This window comes from Phoenix dactylifera, unplaced genomic scaffold (genome assembly GCF_009389715.1).
Source record: "Phoenix dactylifera cultivar Barhee BC4 unplaced genomic scaffold, palm_55x_up_171113_PBpolish2nd_filt_p 000905F, whole genome shotgun sequence".
NCBI classification, from domain to species: domain Eukaryota; kingdom Viridiplantae; phylum Streptophyta; class Magnoliopsida; order Arecales; family Arecaceae; genus Phoenix; species Phoenix dactylifera.
Genome location: NW_024068267.1, coordinates 98,124 through 115,744, shown reverse-complemented (window position 1 = coordinate 115,744; position 17,621 = coordinate 98,124). Strand labels below are relative to the sequence as shown.

The 17,621-nt window shown below is 44.2% G+C and overlaps 2 protein-coding genes across 3 annotated transcripts; one reads left to right on the top strand and one right to left on the bottom strand.

The window, feature by feature from the left end:
• Positions 1 to 5,146: 5,146 nt before the first annotated feature.
• LOC120107570 lies at positions 5,147 to 10,257 on the bottom strand. 2 transcript variants are annotated; one of them, XM_039120901.1, is made up of 5 exons: positions 9,724 to 10,246; positions 9,492 to 9,620; positions 8,824 to 8,922; positions 6,322 to 6,403; positions 5,147 to 5,380 (listed from the first exon to the last, which is right to left on the bottom strand). In XM_039120901.1, the coding sequence occupies exons 1-4, from the start codon at positions 9,889 to 9,891 to the stop codon at positions 6,329 to 6,331; spliced, it is 471 nt and encodes a 156-aa protein (XP_038976829.1). In that variant the 5' UTR covers positions 9,892 to 10,246; the 3' UTR covers positions 5,147 to 5,380; positions 6,322 to 6,328. The 2 variants fall into 2 exon arrangements, with proteins under 2 accessions (XP_038976829.1, XP_038976828.1); XM_039120900.1 differs by lacking the exons at positions 5,147 to 5,380; positions 6,322 to 6,403 and adding an exon at positions 6,410 to 7,068 and having other exon boundaries at positions 9,724 to 10,257.
• Positions 10,258 to 12,214: 1,957 nt separating this feature from the next.
• On the top strand, positions 12,215 to 12,766 carry LOC120107571. The gene has a single exon (XM_039120902.1). The coding sequence runs from the start codon at positions 12,215 to 12,217 to the stop codon at positions 12,764 to 12,766; it is 552 nt and encodes a 183-aa protein (XP_038976830.1).
• Positions 12,767 to 17,621: the final 4,855 nt, after the last annotated feature.

Genomic DNA, 17,621 nt, shown 5'->3' with positions numbered 1-17,621 from the left:
GGTTAGTCCAAACCATATCTTATACGTCTGATTTACGTGTTATTATTGTCAAATTAGTTTCCACTTATACAATAAATTTCTCTTAAATTCAAGGTATCTTTGTTCACATATTCATGTTTTCAATATCTGATACGTGTAATTAACCATAAGAATATATTTATATTGGAAATCATATATACGAGGACTCGGTCTATTGACCGGCCCGAACACGAATTAGGCCGGCCCTAAGTGGCCAATCCGATTTCTCACGTGCGCTACACGTGAGGGAAAGGAGGAGGAGGACTCCTGCTGGGAGCTCCTTCCTCCCTCATCCGATCGTGATTGTCTTGATCGCATCCAAAAAAACGATGATTCAAGGCGAGTCGATCAAGAACTCTTGCCTATTTAAGATTCCTCATCCTTCCTTTTGAGATCCATCAAAGAATAAGGGTTAATTTGCTCTCGATCTCAATCTGTCTTCTTGAGAGTCTTCCTCTATTTTTCGCTATAAAAGGTCACCGAAGAGCCCCACCAGACCTAGGTACAAGCTTTCCATCCTCTCCTCTTTCTTCTTTGTAATTTGGGCAATGGATTCCATGGTTTTGAGCCAGCAATCACCGGTGTTCCTTTTGAAATAGAGCACCTCTTTTTGTATAATTTCCACAGGGGCTGTGGCCGCTTGTGGTTGCCGACGACTACCCCCTTGGACTTGCGGGGGAAGGGGGGAAGGAAAGGAGAAGGGGAGGATAAGCCTCCCTATTTATGAATAGAGGAAGAGAGGGTTTCTCTCTCTTCTCTCCCCTCTTCTCTTTTTTTTCTCTTTACACTTCTCTCTACTCTTCTCTCTCTAACTTCTCTCCCTCCTCCACTTTCTATCTCTACTTCTCTCTCTAGAATGTCCAAGAAATCCAAAGTTGGGTCACGTCGATCTGATCTACAAATTTGAGTTGACCCCTAGAATGAGTCCCTAAACTGCCCTGGTGATCGGGTCGCCTACGGAACCGATTACCCCAACCCTATTGAATGTCCTTGAAACCCCATTGATGAACCATGTTGATTAACCTTGGCTCTGATCAAGTCAATGCCCTATGATTTGTTGATTGCATTGATGAGCCTAACCCACCCGGAACTATCGAACACTATCACTTGACCAACCATCTTCTTTCTTATTTATTTTAATTCAAATAGAAATTAATCTTTCTTTTAATATGTTTAATAGAGTTAACTGAATCTTCTATTGAAGTTTGACGGCCTAAGACGAAAGGGATAGTAAATCTTATACTCCTTACTAGTTTACGAACTTATAAGTAGATCTTAAAATATGAGTCGATTTTACCAAGTCAGGAGTCGACTCCTCCTAGTGAGGGATCAACTCCTCTTAGATGGTTTGCTAAGGATTAACTCCAGCTGAGTTGACTTCTAGCTCTCCCTCAAATTATGGTGTTGACATTCCAATACTTGGGGTCAAACCCATAGTCTCAAAGTCAGCTCCACAAACTTTTATAACCTTTTAAAGCCAACTAAGAGAGCTTTAACCTTGAGTGCTAGCTCCTGATCTCTAGCCTTTCTAATTCAAAGATTTTTGAATAAATTATAAGGGTCAAAACTAAGAAAATGGATCATAAAGCCCTAGCTCTCCTCTGATCAAACAAAATCAATCTTCACTTAAAAGTTTAGTAAAGATATCGGCCTATTATTTTTTATATTAATAAATTCAAGAATTATGTCTCTATTTTACTCATGATTTCTTACAAAATTAAACCATCCATTCAATCAGAAAAGAAAGAACCCGAGCCCGAGCAGTTGGCAGTGATTTGAGAAGAAACTTTCAGACAACAGGGAGTAGGAAGCCAAGCATGCATGTGTCCCGGGTGGTTTTCTCCTTTATTGAAGAGGGCTTCTCAGGTTCTTGGCTAGTGCTCTCGGGGAAGGGAAAGAGTGGTTCCATGGATCTTCGGCTACTCCGGGAAGCAATAGATAGCTGTGAATGATGGATCAATAGGGACCTTATTACCCGTGGGCTTTTCCATGTATAACCACTCATCAACAGATGCCGCTTCCCATATCGGGTAAAAATGCAAACCGATAGCTGCAGAAGTAGGAATAATGGCACCAGAAATAATATTATTTCCATAAAGTAGAGAACCAGAAACAAGTTCACGAATACCATCCTCAATGTGCTTTGTTTTTGAAAGCTTAATTATATTTTTAGTCAAGTCAATTGTACTTGTATTATCATATTTAATTAAAATTTTGTTAAAATTAATGTCATAATCTTCTAGTTGTTGTTTAATCTACAAGATTTGAGCACCACAAATTCTAGCAACTATACAATCAGCCTTAGCTATAGATAGAGTTATTGAATTTTATTTTTTTGCTAACTAATAAATTAAGTTAACTCCTAAAAATTGGCAAGTTCCACTTGTAATTTTTCTATCAATTTTGTATCCACTAAAATCAGCATTAGAAAATCCAATTAAATAAATAGAAGATTGTTTTAAGTACCAAAGTTCAAGATTTTGAGTTCCAACTAAATGTCTAAGTATTCTTTTAACATCAATCAGATGAGATTTTTTAGGTGCAAATTGGAATCTAGCAAGCCTACTAGTAGTTAAATATAATAAAGAATGTATTATTCCTAGCGGAGAACCTCAGATTTCCGCTCGGCTTTACAGATTTTTTAGCCGACTGGTAAGACCATGCTCTGACCGAAAGAGAGAAGAAAGCAGGGGATAGATGAAACGGATCTCGGTCCATAGTCAAGCCTCATTTCGCCTAAGCCCCATGTGGCCAAAACTCGACTATAAGGAGAGGAGATGGAAGCCACTCGACTATAAGGAACGGAACTAGATTCAGTGTATCGTAGGCCTCGAAACTCTTTCTTGAACAAGACAGACTGATTATCAACTATAGATTCAGTACGGCTTGAAGCGACTTTGAGGGGCGGGCCTTCCTCCCGACTTTGCGAGTGGTAACGGTTAATGGTTAATAGAGGCGCTATCGGTGAGTATTGCGAGCTGCTTTGGAAAAGCGAGATCCTTTGGAGATGATGCCCCCTTTTAGTAGCGAGCTGAGGGGCAAGATTCTGAATATGCGAGGATATCTGAACAGTTTCATTGTCTAAGGCAGTCTGAGACGAAAGTCTGACTGTGCCCCCTTCTTCATTCCTGCTTCCAATTTCGAACAAGCTTACCACCTTCATTCTTGTCTATCTTACATGAAGGACTCATAGGTGTACCAATTTTTGCTTTCTTCATGCCAAACTTTTTGAGTATTTCTCGGATGTACTTTGTTTGGTTGATGAAAATACCCTTCTTGGTTTGCTTAATTTATAGTTCAAGAAAGAAGTTGAATTCTTTTATCATGCTCATCTCGAATTCACTTTACATTAACTTGGCAAATTTTTAACATAACAGTTCATTAGTAGCATCGAATATGATATCATCTAAATAGTTTTGAACAATTAGTATAACATTTTCTTTTCTTTTAATAAATAATGTAGTGTGTACTTTTTCTCTAATAATCTTCATGTGAGCTGTGAGAGCTAGAAGAACTAGAGGAGTTCGCTTCTTGATAAGGGATATTTTTTGTGGAAGGTTGAGCTCTTCTTCAAATGGATCTCATTCTACTAGATGGCCCGACTCTCCTAGAAGGTTGTGAGATAGCCTGTAGTGGTTGAGGAGTGGGCTGAGATGGTAAGGCTACTCTAGTAAACCCTCCTAGTTGCTTGACTAGCTTGTCAATGGTTGTGACCACCACGAAGGAACCACTTGTCAAGGTGTCATTCAATACTCCAGTCTGGTCCTTCATCCTCAAGTCCAATTTTCACTTAAGCTTTTAGTCCTATAGCTTCTCCAGCAAGATTAGTGGCTTCTGGATGAATTGATTCTTGTAGATTCTTCATGTCACCTTCAATTTTCATCACCTTGTGGTGCAAGGATGACACTAAAGTTCTAATCGAACTGATTTTGAAACTCAACTCAGCCATCATCTACATCTAAGAGTGAGGCACTAGAGTCTGTGCCCCTTGAGGAACTGAGTGGGCTGAAGGTGTGGAGAGTGACTCATCTCTCCTAGAGGATTCCCCACGCACCTGTGATGGTGTTGCAGCCATCATCTCTCCTACCACAACCATAGTCCTTAGCTGATCCTCATCAAATCTAATTATGGTGGCAGTCCTATTAGCTCCAATATTAGTCCTTATTCCCTTTGGTTCTATTGGGGGATACTCAAAACCAGTAGACTGACCCTCTGCTACTATGTTTGAAGTGGAGGGTCATGTTGCTGTTGTTGCCGTGAGGCGACCCAACTGATTCCTCCTCATGCTCTTCTTCTTATTCTATCCTAACTTCCTCCCTTAGTCCTAGTCCAGTGCCCATCAATCTTGGAGTATCCCATTCTATGGGGAATCTTTCTGTTGTACATGTCCTAATGAAATGGCTCCTTTTTTCTCAACTCTCAAACCCGCTCCAAAGTTCTTTAAGATAATAGTTAATATCATATCATAAGGTAAAGTAGAGATAGCTCTGCTTACCGATTCATGCATCTATCTAATCAAAAACGAAGTGAGGTTCCATGGAATGTTGTTAACACATGAAACATCACACAAATATCTCAATCTGAGATATATTCAAATCTCCCAATCTTAGAAAAAAATTTTCGAAAAACTTTATTACGGACGCCACATCTCAGCAGTCAACCGATTTGCATTATTTCTTTCATTCCTAGAAAAGCCTGGTCTACCCATCATACATTCAATCCCAACTTTTTTATGTTTCAATCTATTGCTGCCATACCCTCACTAGGCATATGCAGGAATTTGGCTAACTCCTCAAAATTAAAAGAATTGTTTTACCTTTGACAAAAGATTCCATATTTTTTTAAATTCCAAACTTGATGTTGTTGTTGAATTCTCTCACTAACAAGTTGCCTCCTTAAAACTGCACAAATATGGTGAGGCTCTCTTCTTTAAGAAATTTAAAATCGATGTTCCTCCCAATTGTCATAATCTGAGAAGACAAGGGGATTTTGCTCAGGATTCTTGGAGAGGTCGAGGGTTCAGATCTTCTTTGCTCTTGGACCTTAAAAGCTCTTTTCATCCTCCTTTCTAAGATTTCCGTTTCTTTGCCCTTCCTCTTTCTACGAGTGGTTGCCTTCCTTGGGGCCATTAGGATAAGGATAGTTTGATTCAAGGTTGGAAAAAGGTTTTGGAACAAACATTTTACAAGAATTAGTGACACCCCTATGTATCAATTGAAAAGCTACATAACCAGATTTCATGATGACAGAATGTTACACCTCTCACCGAACACCATGTTACTCAGGCTGCTGCCCACTGAAATTAATTGACTTTCAGCTCTTTTGATTTCTTCATGCTTGATGTTGCCTCCCTCACACCAGTCTACAAAGAATTAGAACCGACAAGAAAACTTAAAAACGTCAGTCAGCAGGTCAAGCGAAGTATGTTACAAGAACAGAGCGTCAGCAACACCTCTTGTTGTTTCTTGGTATTAGTTGAATATCATTAATGATAAATATATTTATGGCATAAATCAACTCATGAGTCATCCACAATAACATGGGGATGGAAACCAGGTGATACCTATCAAATTATGATTCCAAGATGACTGGTAAAACGGCCATAGTATTAGTACTCTGTTAGAGTGACAAGCAATAGTTTGAGGTGAGCATAAAAGGAAAAAGATACTCAATGATTATGAATGGCCAATAAGTATAAAGGATAGATGTTGGTAGATGAAAAAACATGCCTCAAAAAGGAATTTCATTTTTCACTTGTATTTTATAATGTATAAGTGCTTACAGGAGTCAAACTGTGATCACTGGATTTGACACTGATGAGGAACAAATATAATGCGACAATATTACAAGGTGGTTGCTCAATTGGAGGCACAGATGTGTAATGTCAGATAGAAATTGGAATCATTACTATGCATCTAGCAATCACTACAGCAACTGAAATAGCTATTTCCAGGTGCCTAGCAACTTAAACATTAAGATTCAATCACTCCATCTATAATTATGATATGAACCCACAGATGCATGAAGAAAGTGATTTAAAATTCTTAATCAAATAGCTCACAAAGCTGTTAAGTATAAAATTTTTCTTATTTTAAATCAGTTGCAGAGAGCTTGCCCATAGATCCCTCAAGGTATCCTTCTTGACCTAAACCGCCTCAGCATAGCTCTTACTATCTTCAATAGACTTAAGAACCTCAGCATAATTCTTTTTTCCCAAAGGAGTGGTGTGACATTTAACAAAATAAGCATACAAGTCTATATTCATTGAGACAATACAAAAAGAAAGTTATTCCATCTACATACCTCTTCTTCAGCTCTTCTTATTGATAACCATGCTTTCTAACTCTGTTCTGAAGGATGCAAACTCAGCAGCCAATTTTCTTGTCTGGATAATGCACAAATTTCCAGCAAAACAAACAATTTTTGAGAAATGCTAGTAGGAAGGGGGCAAAAAGGAGAGATGTTGAAGAACATGAGCACATATTACTAAAGTTCCATTCTCTGATGTGAGAACTACAACTAAATTAACAGAATTATGATATATATCCAAGGGAAAAATATTCAATGAAAATGGTCAAACACTATATCTTATACCTTCTCTAAGATCTATGGGAAAGAAACAAAATACCTCCTTTAAATCATTCAGAATGGCATTATTTTTGTGACCTGTTTCAAATCCAGGACAAAGTGGAGATAACTTTCAAATGCATACAAGTGGACAATTTATGAGAAACTAATCCTTCAGTAAAACATTCTCTCGAACCTGTCAATTTGGTTCAAACACACTAGCAACACAAATCAAACACAAGAACTTTTTTCAGTATCAGTCTAGATCTTTTTCCATTTCAGGCCACTAAGGACCATGTTCAATGCATTTTCAGAATTAAATTCAAGTCACTTGATATGGGAACTGGTAGACCAATGTCTATATTCATCAAAAGGATACAAGCATTCCCATCGTCGTACCTCCTCTCCAGCACTTTTGAAATTGATAATCCCACTTTCTAAATCATGTTCAAAGGATGCAAACTCAGCAGCCAATTTTCTTGTCTGGATAATGTATAAATCTCCAGCAAAACATACAAGTTCTAAGAATTGCAAAGTCATAGTAGAAGGGGCAAAAGGAGAGATATTGAAAAACATAAGCAAATTGCTAAAGTTCCATTCCTCGGTGTCAAAACCACAACTAAATCAAAAACAGAATCAAGATAGTATATCCAAAGGAAAAAAAATTATATGAAAATGAAGAAACACTGCATCTTATATCTTCTATAAGAACTAGGAGAAAGAAACAAAATCATCTCCTTTTAAATCATTCATAATGATATTACATTTGGGACCAGTTCCAAATCCAGGACAAAATGAAGCTAACTTTCAAAAGCATACAAGTGGAGAATTTATAAGAACTCAACCTTCAGTATAACTTTCTCTAGAAGCTGTAAATTTGCTTCAAACATACAAGCAACAGAAATAAAATACAGAAGAACATTTTTCAGAATCAGTCTAGATCCTTTTCAGACTCAGCCCATTAAGGACCATGTTCAATGCATTTTCAGGATTAAATTTAAGTCACTTGATACAGAACCGGTAGACCAGTGCATGTTAGGTTAAATTTAAGTCATATGCCATTGCAGGATAAAGGAAGCCATACACAACTATGGTCAATATCTGAAGAAAACCCAGAAATCCTCTAACTATATGATTACATTCTATAGCTCTAGCGCTCAACTAGTAAGAAGTGACTAATAATTTTCCAAGGATGAGTGCTAACAGTCAAAAAAGTCGAAAAAGTTATCAACAATGAAGAATCAGGTCTCTTGGTTCTAAAAATTTATCATTTGAGCATCAGTATAGAATGCGAATCCTCTAGACAAACAAGATCATAAAACCAAGACTCAAATATAGCATAAGGACATAACATGTCCAAGTTTGATTGAACCACTGAACACTATCAAAGGATGACTAGACAAAGGTTCTAAAGGCCATGATTGGCTTAGTTCACTGATATAAATAAAATACCATATATAGTTCCCAGATACAAGACAAATATGGTAACAGACGCGCTGATTGGTATCATCTAGTAATATCATAAAGCAATTATATATAGAAAATAAGGAAAATATAAGCCTTAATGAAGTTCAACTCGATCTCAATGTATGTTTGTGGTGTTGGAGCTTGGTGGCTCCAAACAACGAAAGACAGGCTATCTCTACTAAGGAAAAGCTCCTCACTTTGAAGGAAATGAGAAGGATTGTAACACCTAATCTATCAGGAAAGCATGTGAGTAGGGTAGAGACCTATGTTTCAAAGACATGTTCTATGCTCTTACAAATACAGTGTTGCATAAAAGAGAATATTTTTTGAAGTCTATCATCACCTTCCCTAGCCTACATAAAGAACATCTAATAATCTTGTATTGTACATGAAAATCATCTAAAAAGTTTGATGGAGCACCTTCTGCCTAGACAGATAATAAATGTTTCTATAAAACGAAAATAAGCAAGCAAGTTTGTTACCAAAAGTGGCATCAGGAGATCCAAGCTGGTGTTGCTGCAAAATGTTGCTCAATGTGCATATTGTCACCCTCATGTCAAAGAAGAATGATATAGTATATTAACAAAACAATGCCTGACTACACTGCCCTTTTTGTTCTTGTATTATCTTCTCAAATTAAGGATTGCTGTTTTCACCATTTTCTTGTCTTTAAGCTTTAATCCAAAATTTTCTATAATCAAGATGATAAAACTCAATTAAATTGTTGCCAAATTTTAGTAAATAACTAAATCAAGAAAATTTATCTCATACATTTTCCATCAAATTCTCCAGCTGGATGCTCACAGATGCTATCATCTCCTTCTCCTTGTTGGAGTTCTTCAACTCCTCTGCGCTCACGCTCACATCAGTCTATAAAAATTACAACAGAATTAGAGCTACCATTAAAGAGTTTCAGCACTTAGACAGAGAACAATTTATAATATTGTATTAACACATAAGGATATCTGAAAAAAGTTGGAACACCAACTGCCCAATCTAATAACAAATGGTTCTAACTGAAAATATCCCTTGGGAATGAGAACTTAAAGCCATTAACATTCAAGCTGAAACATCACAGTGGCACCAGGATATCCAAACTGATGTTGTCTCTACTCTCAGAGCATTAATCGCAAAAAAAAAAGAATAAAAAAATCAACTCTTTTAGCAATTGAAATCCAAGAATTCTAAATTAGAATTAGATAGAGAAAGTGCTATAATCTTGTATTGATTCATGGACATCATATAGATAAACTAGAGGAGCATCCACAGCCTAATCAAATATCAAATGGTTCTATGGAGAAACATCATCAGCATACAAGTTTGAACATCCAAGATATCAAAAGTAGCATCAATACATGCAAGCTGGTGTTTTTGCACGATTTTACTTAAAACTCTTCATATTTAAACCATCAAAATCCAAGAAGCTTTCTATCTCATACCTTCGCCGGCTCTTCACAGGGCATCGTCAATTTCATCATTTCATTCTCCAGCTTGGCGCACTTTGCTGCCACCGCCGCCTTGTCCTCAATGCACTTCTTCAGCCCGTAGTCAAATGTTCTAGTTTCAATCTATAACAATTGCAACGGTATCAGAGCTACGATAGAAAGAAAACCCTGGAGATCAGAAAAGCACATCATATGGAAAAGAAAAAGGCAATAATTATAAGGGAACCTGGTGGTTCTCCAGGAGCGTTTTCTTGTAGTTGAGGTTGTCTTCGAGAGCAGAGACGCGTTCCTGGAGGCGCCGGCGATCGGCCTGACAGCTCTGGAGCATCAGCTGCATGGTCGACGCGGAGGAGCAATCGGCGGATTCTTCCATACTATGATGGCTGGAAGCCATTAGAACACCTCTAAGAATCGATCCTACTCGAAGCCAGTGACGAAGAAAATGGCGATCTTCTGAACCCCAAGAAGGGATTTCGGGTTGGGAGAAGGAAACAAAAAAGGAGATCGGGAAAGGGAGCAAAGCCTCGGAAACCCTGGAACAAGAAGCTCTCTACCAAAGAAGGGAAGGGAGAGGGGAAGTAGAAGGGGGAAGGAGGACAGACCAGGGCACTGTAGAAGATGGCAACGAAGGGCCCCGTGGAGCGGGAGAAGATGGAGACGAGCTCGGGTGACAAAGGGGAGAAAATCCATCCGAAGGCGCCGGAGATGGGCCGGACGTGGGCGAATGTGGTAAAGGGCTCGTCGAGGGTATCGACCTGGACCAATCACCAAATCACGATGGCGGAGCTAGAAGCCTTGAAGCGAAGGTACACGGATGTGGTGGAGATCTCGCCGGAGAAGTTGGAGGTGGCCCGGGCGGCGTGGCGTGATACCGCGGTGATCATGGGGAGCTTGGGTCGTCGCGTACCGGTGGAATGGATTAGCCGGGAGTTGCGAGCTGCTGGGAAACTCGACTACGCTGTCGAGGAGTTCATGCTGGCGGACGAGACCTTTGCGTTTCGGTTCCGGAGTGAGAAGGATCGGGAGGCGGCCATGGAAGGCGGTCCCTGGCTGGTGGCTGGTCAGCTCCTGACCATGGAGCGATGGCGGCCGAACTTCGTTCCGGGGACCAACAAGTTGTGCCGGACGGTAGTTTGGCTTCGGCTACCAAGTCTACCGATGGAGTACTGGACGAGGGAGCTGATCTAGGGTATCGCGGCGAAGGCTGGACGACCTTTGGCGCTGGACAAGGTCACCGACCAGGGTCGGAAACTCGGTTTTGCCCGTGTCAAGATCGAGGTGGATGCGGGGGTGCCGATCAGGCCGGGGACGTTCATCCAAGTAGGAACCGACCTACACTGGCAGATTTTCCGTTATGAAAACCTGCCGGGTTTCTGCTACAAGTGTGCCCGGTTGGGGCATGGGGAGGGGGCTTGCCCCTTTCCTCCCACGGCCCCGGCGACGGCCGGAGAACAGGGAGAACAGAGCTCCCAGCGGACTGGGATGGAGGCGCCCCCCCAGGGGCTGGCATCTGAGGCGAAGGAGGGTGATGAATTGGGGAGTCGGCTTCCCTTCGGCCCGTGGCTGACAACAACAAAGATATGGCGGCCGAAGGAGAACAAGCCGATGAAGAAGGCCTCGGTGGCGAAGGTCGCTCAAACAACTCCGGGGCAGGATCCTCCCTCTGATCCGGGGCCGAGGTCTCCTATCGCTGCGCCGAATCTCCCTCTGTCGCCCACAGACACGGAAGGTTGGCAAAAGCCTTCTAAGCTGGCTAGGAGGAGGTCGCCGGAGATGAAGGAGACGGGAGCACTGGTGTCGGATGCGGAGATGACCCAAACTGGTGGGGTTCTGGGGTCTGAACCGGAAACCATCAAGGGGTCGGGCTCGACCACTTGTCTTGGCCAGCAGGGCGGATCCGACTCGGGACGGGCCAAGCCAAGCCTGGGTCTGCCTCTCACTGATGGGTTGGGCTACGGGACAATGGGCCTAGATGTTGCTACTGGGCGGGCCCATAGACAGGGCCCAAGCCCATTGAAAAGGGCCAGAAGCCCAGCCAAGCGGAAGGGGGCTGTGGGAGTTGGTAGGCCTGAGTCGACTCAGTTGCCCCGATCGGTCTCATCGTCCTCCTTCGATGACCCGTGCCTACGCCGGAGGGAGGATGGTCGGAGGCACTTTCGGAGTGCCTCCCTGCCGCCGGTGAGACCCCCTAGCCAACCGACGTTGGGCGGTGCTCCATCTGCTGCCGGAACGGTTGGGACCATGCGAGCGGAGGACAGAGCGCCCATGGCGAGCGGAACGGCAGTGGCAGGCGAGACCCTAGCTCGGCGTGAGGGTGCGGCTGGCGATGGCAGGAAGGTTCCGGCCAAGGAAGTGCTGGAGGGCCTGCACCACCGGAAGGAGCTGAGCTCGGCTAAAGCTTCACAAAGGGAGGTGGTGTCCATGCCGTGTCAGAAAAACAAGGGGAAGCTTAAGATGGAGGACGTGGATGGGGCTCTCAGACCTCTGGCAGCTCCGGTAAGGCTCTCCCCAGCTTCTTCTACGGTGGTGGTGATGAGAAGCACTCTAGGGGGCACAGGACAGGGGTCTACTTCTCCTATCTAGGATCACGGAAAGGTGGCTGATTTGCTGCGGGCGGCGATCCAGGAAGGTGGGGATTTGGGTGAGGAGGTTAAGCCTCATGAACAGGGAAAGAGAAGCCCACGCAGACAGGGCAAACACTCATCCCACTGTGTTATATGAAGATTTTAGCTTGGAATTGTAGGGGGGCGGCCAAGCCTTCATTCTTGTCGTCCTTCAGGAGATTTGTGCAGCTTCATTGCCCCGATATTTGTTTTCTTTGTGAAACACGGATATCTGGAGAAGGTTTGCGTCGAGTGCAGCGGCGCTTAGCTTTTGATTGGGATTCCTTTGTAGTAGAATCCCAGGGCTTGTCTGGAAGTATTCTGTTGTTGTGGAAGCGGGGAGTGGCCTCTGTAGATGTCTTTCGCAATTGCACTCAGCAGGTTGTGATGGTAATCTCGGAACCAAATGAAGCTCCGTGGGTCCTTTGTGGGGTCTATGCCAGTACTGATTACCGGACGAGGAGAGTCCTTTGGGACGAGCTGACCCGTTTGTTGACTCAGGGGATCCCGACTATGGTGGTGGGTGACTTTAATTGCATTCTTAGCTCCAATGAGAAACGTGGTGGTAGGGCCTACTCTGACTCTGGAGATAGGAGGGAGTTCCGGGAGTTCTTGGATGAGACCGGCCTCGTGGACCTTGGCTTCTCTGGGCCGCGATTTACTTAGTGTAACAACCAGCTTGGACGAGCGAGAGTATGGGAGCGGCTGGATAGGGCTTTAGCATCTCCGGACTGGATTCAGCGATTCCCATCATACCAGGTCAGTCACCTTGCTCGCATCGCCTCAAATCATTGTCCTCTTTTGATTTCTACAGCTTTGAGCTCCAGCCACCATAGCCCATTCCGATTTGAGAAGCTGTGGTTGTCATACCCCCAATCCTGGGAAGTAGTTAGGGGGGCCTGGGGCATGCCAGTGCAGGGAGATGCTATGCAGAGGGTATCGCGTAGACTGGAGCTTACTAAACGACGCCTTCGCAGATGGAACCGGGAGGTTGTGGGCAACATCTTCAGGAGACTACAGGAGGCAGAGGGGTTGATTGCGGAGCTCCAGGAGAGGGAGGATCGAGATGGAGAGCTTGAGGAGGAGGAGATGGCAGAGCTGCGTCGTCACTTGACCTCTCATCACTCGTTACTGCATCAGCATGAGATCTTTTGGAGGCAGAAGTCGAGGGCACAGTGGGTCAAGGAGGGGGACCGAAACACTAGTTTCTTTCATCGATCGACGATCATCAGGAGGCAAAGGAACATGATACGATCATTGAGAGTTGGGGCGAGCCAGCGGGTGGAGGAGGACTCGGCAGTGCGACAGGTGATGTTTGACTTTTTCAGATCCAGATGGATGGAGGCAGGGGGACTTATGTGCGGGGTCAGCTCCCCAGGCCGGCAGCCAGAATTGAGGAGGCTGATAATGAAGCATTAATTCAGCCTGTTTTAGATACAGAAGTGCAGGAGGCAGTTTGGGCCTTAGCAGGGGACAAGGCCCCAGGACCGGATGGCTTTCCACCTTTTTTCTTTCAGAGATATTGGAGCATTATTCAGAGATCAGTGGTGGAGGCAGTGCAGCTATACTTCAGGAGGGCAGTGATGACAGATGACTGGCAGGCTACTTACATTACTTTGGTTCCGAAGCGCCGGGATGCGTCGGAGCCCGGTCATTACAGGCCCATTAGTTTGTGTACCATAGTGTATAAGATTGTGGCGAGGCTTATGGTTGGGAGGATGAAGGCTCTGTTGCCTACTATTATCAGTCAGGAGCAGGGTGCATTTGTGGTTGGGAGGAGTATATCAGATAATATTTTGCTAGCTCAGGAGATGATGGGAGACTTACAGCGAGCTTCGAGGAGGCGATGTTTGATGGCAGTAAAGCTGGACATGGAGCGTGCTTATGACCGGATCCGATGGGAGTTTCTCAGACGGGCATTGGAGAGTTTTGGCTTCCATCAGATCTGGATTGACTGGGTTCTCGGCTGTGTGCAGGGGCCTAGCTTCTCCATGTTAGATGTATGCCCTAGAAGCCAATCTGGCTGACACATTGTTAATTCTAGGGACATAATTTTGTACTTGACTATTTATTATTGAATAAATAAAAGGCATCTTTTCATTCATATTATTTATGTGTCTATGAATCGTCCAAGAAATTAATAAGATGAAGATACATATTCTCAAGAGTTGAGAATTTGAGCCATGTATCATTGGTGATTAATTTCTAAATGCTCCTGATCAATGGATCATCACGAGGACGGTGATCGATCCGATCAGTGCACAGATCACTTTCCTTCTGGATGGACGAGACTTGAGTCCACAGTGTAGGGACACTGAAGTGATAGTGCAGGTGCTTGTTAGAGAACAAGGGTACTGAGCGTGACCAAGACAAGAAGTCACTTGGATGTCTATCCACTCGTCAGTGACTTGCTTGATGTTGCAGTAGTGTGACTGGTCCTTTGACCTGCGGTGCTTCGGCTACTCACAGTGAGGTTATTGTAGTTTGACTGCACACATACATGGTCTCTAGCCATATGGGTCCATGCAGTGTAGATTGGCTGCAGTAGGTTCACTGTAGGAGTAGGGTATGCACCTACAAGGAATCTATCGACCTTGATAGAAGAGGAGTGATCTTATGTGATTTGTTAGACTGAGTTCTAAGACCTTGGCCAGGGCAGTAATATAAAGTGGAAAAAGAGTTTTCCACTATCGAACTCGAGTCGAATAAATCTTGACATATGACAGACGATGGGGTTTGACGAGTTGTCCATGACCTCCGTCCTGTAGGGATCCACGATAGTAGGACTGTATCACACGTTAACTGCACCTAGAGGTTCATCATTCTATTCTACTGGGTAGCCACTACATGCTGCTAGGTGTCACTGGTGGATGGTGGGACTCACAGGGATTATCTCGATGATCGATAAACCCTAATGAGTTGAGTTGGAATCGTTCCAACCCATTGAAAGGAGTTTTCAATGATATAGTGATAGAGATCACAATATATCTCACTACCAGTCAGAATAGAACCTATGGGGCCACACACACTAGAAGTATTGACCGATCCGATGGTTGAAAAGTGATTATGAATCACGAGTAATCAATTCGATTGATATTCAGTTGAAGAAGGAAAGGGAATTAATTAATTGGACTTGAAACAAGAGTCCTACTTCGAGTAGGATTCCTAGAGTCCTAATTGGATTAGGACTGGGAATCCTAGTTGGAGTAGGACTGGGATTCCTACTTGGAATAGGATTCCTGCAATCCTAATGAGATTAGGAGTTTTGAATCAAAATTGGATTCCTACTTGGAGTAGGATTCCTAGAGTCCTAATCGGATTAGGACTTCGGATTCAAATAAGAGTCCTAATTGGATTAGGACTAAAATTAAATATGTCCTAATTTGGATTAGGGTTTCTTAAGTCACAATTAATTATTAATCTAATGAATCAATAAGACTCCTAATTGGATTAGGATTGAAGAGTTCAATTGAGTCAAAATTGATTTAAGTTCTAATTGGATTAGGACTTACCTAGATTGGATCCTAATTGGTTCACCCTTGGGCTAAGCCTAATTGGATTAGGGCTTGACCACATTAGGGCATTTCAAACCTTACTTAATGTGGATTAGGGTTTACCATGAGGAGGGAAATATGCCCCTCCCTTTTCCATGTGGAGAAGGGAGAAGAGAAAGGTAATTACTCTAGGGCTCCTAGATTGTAGGAGCCCTAGATGGTTATAAAAAGGGGCAAAGGGGGCCGGCGCCCTAGATAAGATCTTCTCCTCCTCCAAGCCGTGGCCACCCCTCTCCCTTCCTTGGTTCAGCCGCCATCAGCAAGGGGAAAAGAAGAAGAGGCGTGCACCTCTCCTTGGCCTCCTTCCTTGGTTCCAACGCAGGGAAGAAAAGAAGGCTGCGTGGGGATTCTTCTTCTTCCTCTTCTTCATCCTTCTTCTTCCTCCTCTCAAGCACGATCAAGGGTTGATTGAAAGAGAGGAAATCAGCCATCAAAAGAAGTCTTTGCAAGGGAGCTAGCACCCCGGGAAGACAAGAGAGCTTTGATCGGATCACTGCTTCGTGTGGATACCCGTAGAGGCCGGACACTTGAACGGCTTCAAGCGAACCTTCATCCTAGACCACGAACTTCAGTTTGCGGTGATCATCTACCCGCACAAGGTGAAGATCTGATCTTCTAATGTATTTAAAAAGTTTTAATTCTTATCTAACTACGAACGGTTCATGAAACAACGTTCATGCGATGAACGTCGATCCCGCTTATGCCGATTCCGCTGCCATCTGATTTTATTTTTGAAATATCAGCGGCATGGGCGGGTTCCAACACTCCATTCTGGTTAATGGTACGCCTTCGCCTTTCTTTCGAGCTACTATGGGGCTTCGTCAGGGCTGTCCTTTGTCCCCATACCTATTCATCATCTGCTCTGATGTACTGTCCCGTGCTTTACATGTAGCCTGCGAGGACCGGGTGCTGGCTGCTTACAGTCCAGCCCCGGGTGCTCGCCCTATTTCTCACTTACTTTTTGCAGATGATTGCCTGCTTCTGGCCAGGGCGAGGGTGAGGGATGCGCGAGCCATCCAGAGGGTGTTGATGGAGTATTGCACGGAGTCTGGGCAGAGAATCAATCGCCAAAAGTCATCCATACACTTCAGTCCGAGCACGGAGCGGAGGGTCAGACGGGAGATCAGGGCGATATTGGAGATGCGGGAGCAGGAGGGGGCACTGGACTACCTTGGTGTCCCCATCACAGGGAGGAGGCTGCGGATGGCGGAGTGCTCCACTTTGATACAGAGGGTGCAGAGCAGGCTCGAGGGTTGGAGAGCCTCGTCACTCTCTATGATGGGCAGGTTGACGCTCGTTAGGTTAGTTCTCTGCTCCATGCCTATCTATATTATGGCCCATACTAGTGTGCCGAAGACGGTGCTGGTGGGGATAGAGCGGCTTATGCGTAGTTTCCTGTGGGGCTCCTCTAGGAGGGGCCATGGGGTACACTTGGTGGCCTGGGAGAGAGTATGCCTTCCTCTGAGGGAGGGTGGTTTGGGGGTGCAGTCTCTGTTGGCGAGGCAGGAGGCACTCCTGGCGCGACGTGCAGTGCAGACTGTTCTGGAGCCACATGGTTTCTGGTGTCAGGTCATGATAGCGAGATATGGTCGGCCAGGCTCAGCTGGGCAGGTGGTGGGCGGCCGGAGGGCATCTTTCATATGGCGTGAGGTTGGGAGGTATATACCTATAGCACTGGCACATACTAGGTGGCTGATTGGCGATGGACGGAGCATTGATGTGATGGAGGACCCTTGGGTGGATGCATTTCCGCTGAGGCTGTGGCCGACGATGATCAGTGACGAGGGGCCTGTGGGGCTCCAAGTGCACGACCTCCTTATGCCTGGGGAGGCAGAGTGGGATGTCGACAGGTTGGGCCAGCTTTTCGGAGAGCACTTAGCAGAGCGGATTCGAGCCCTCCCCATCCCGAGATCGGCAGGTCCAGATGTTAGGGTTTGGAGCACCACTTGTAGGGCCAGATGTTAGAT

What these genes read in the sequence shown, in the direction of transcription:
- LOC120107571 (XM_039120902.1), top strand. Translation starts at nt 12,215, where the DNA reads ATGAAGATTTTAGCTTGGAATTGTAGGGGGGCGGCCAAGCCTTCATTC.
- LOC120107570 (XM_039120900.1), bottom strand. Translation starts at nt 9,891, where the DNA reads ATGGCTTCCAGCCATCATAGTATGGAAGAATCCGCCGATTGCTCCTCC. An exon ending in CGCTCCTGGAGAACCACCAG is followed by an intron (nt 9,621 to 9,723) that starts GTTCCCTTATAA and finishes CAATTGTTATAG; the next exon opens with ATTGAAACTAGAACATTTGA. An exon ending in CCTGTGAAGAGCCGGCGAAG is followed by an intron (nt 8,923 to 9,491) that starts GTATGAGATAGA and finishes TAATTTTTATAG; the next exon opens with ACTGATGTGAGCGTGAGCGC.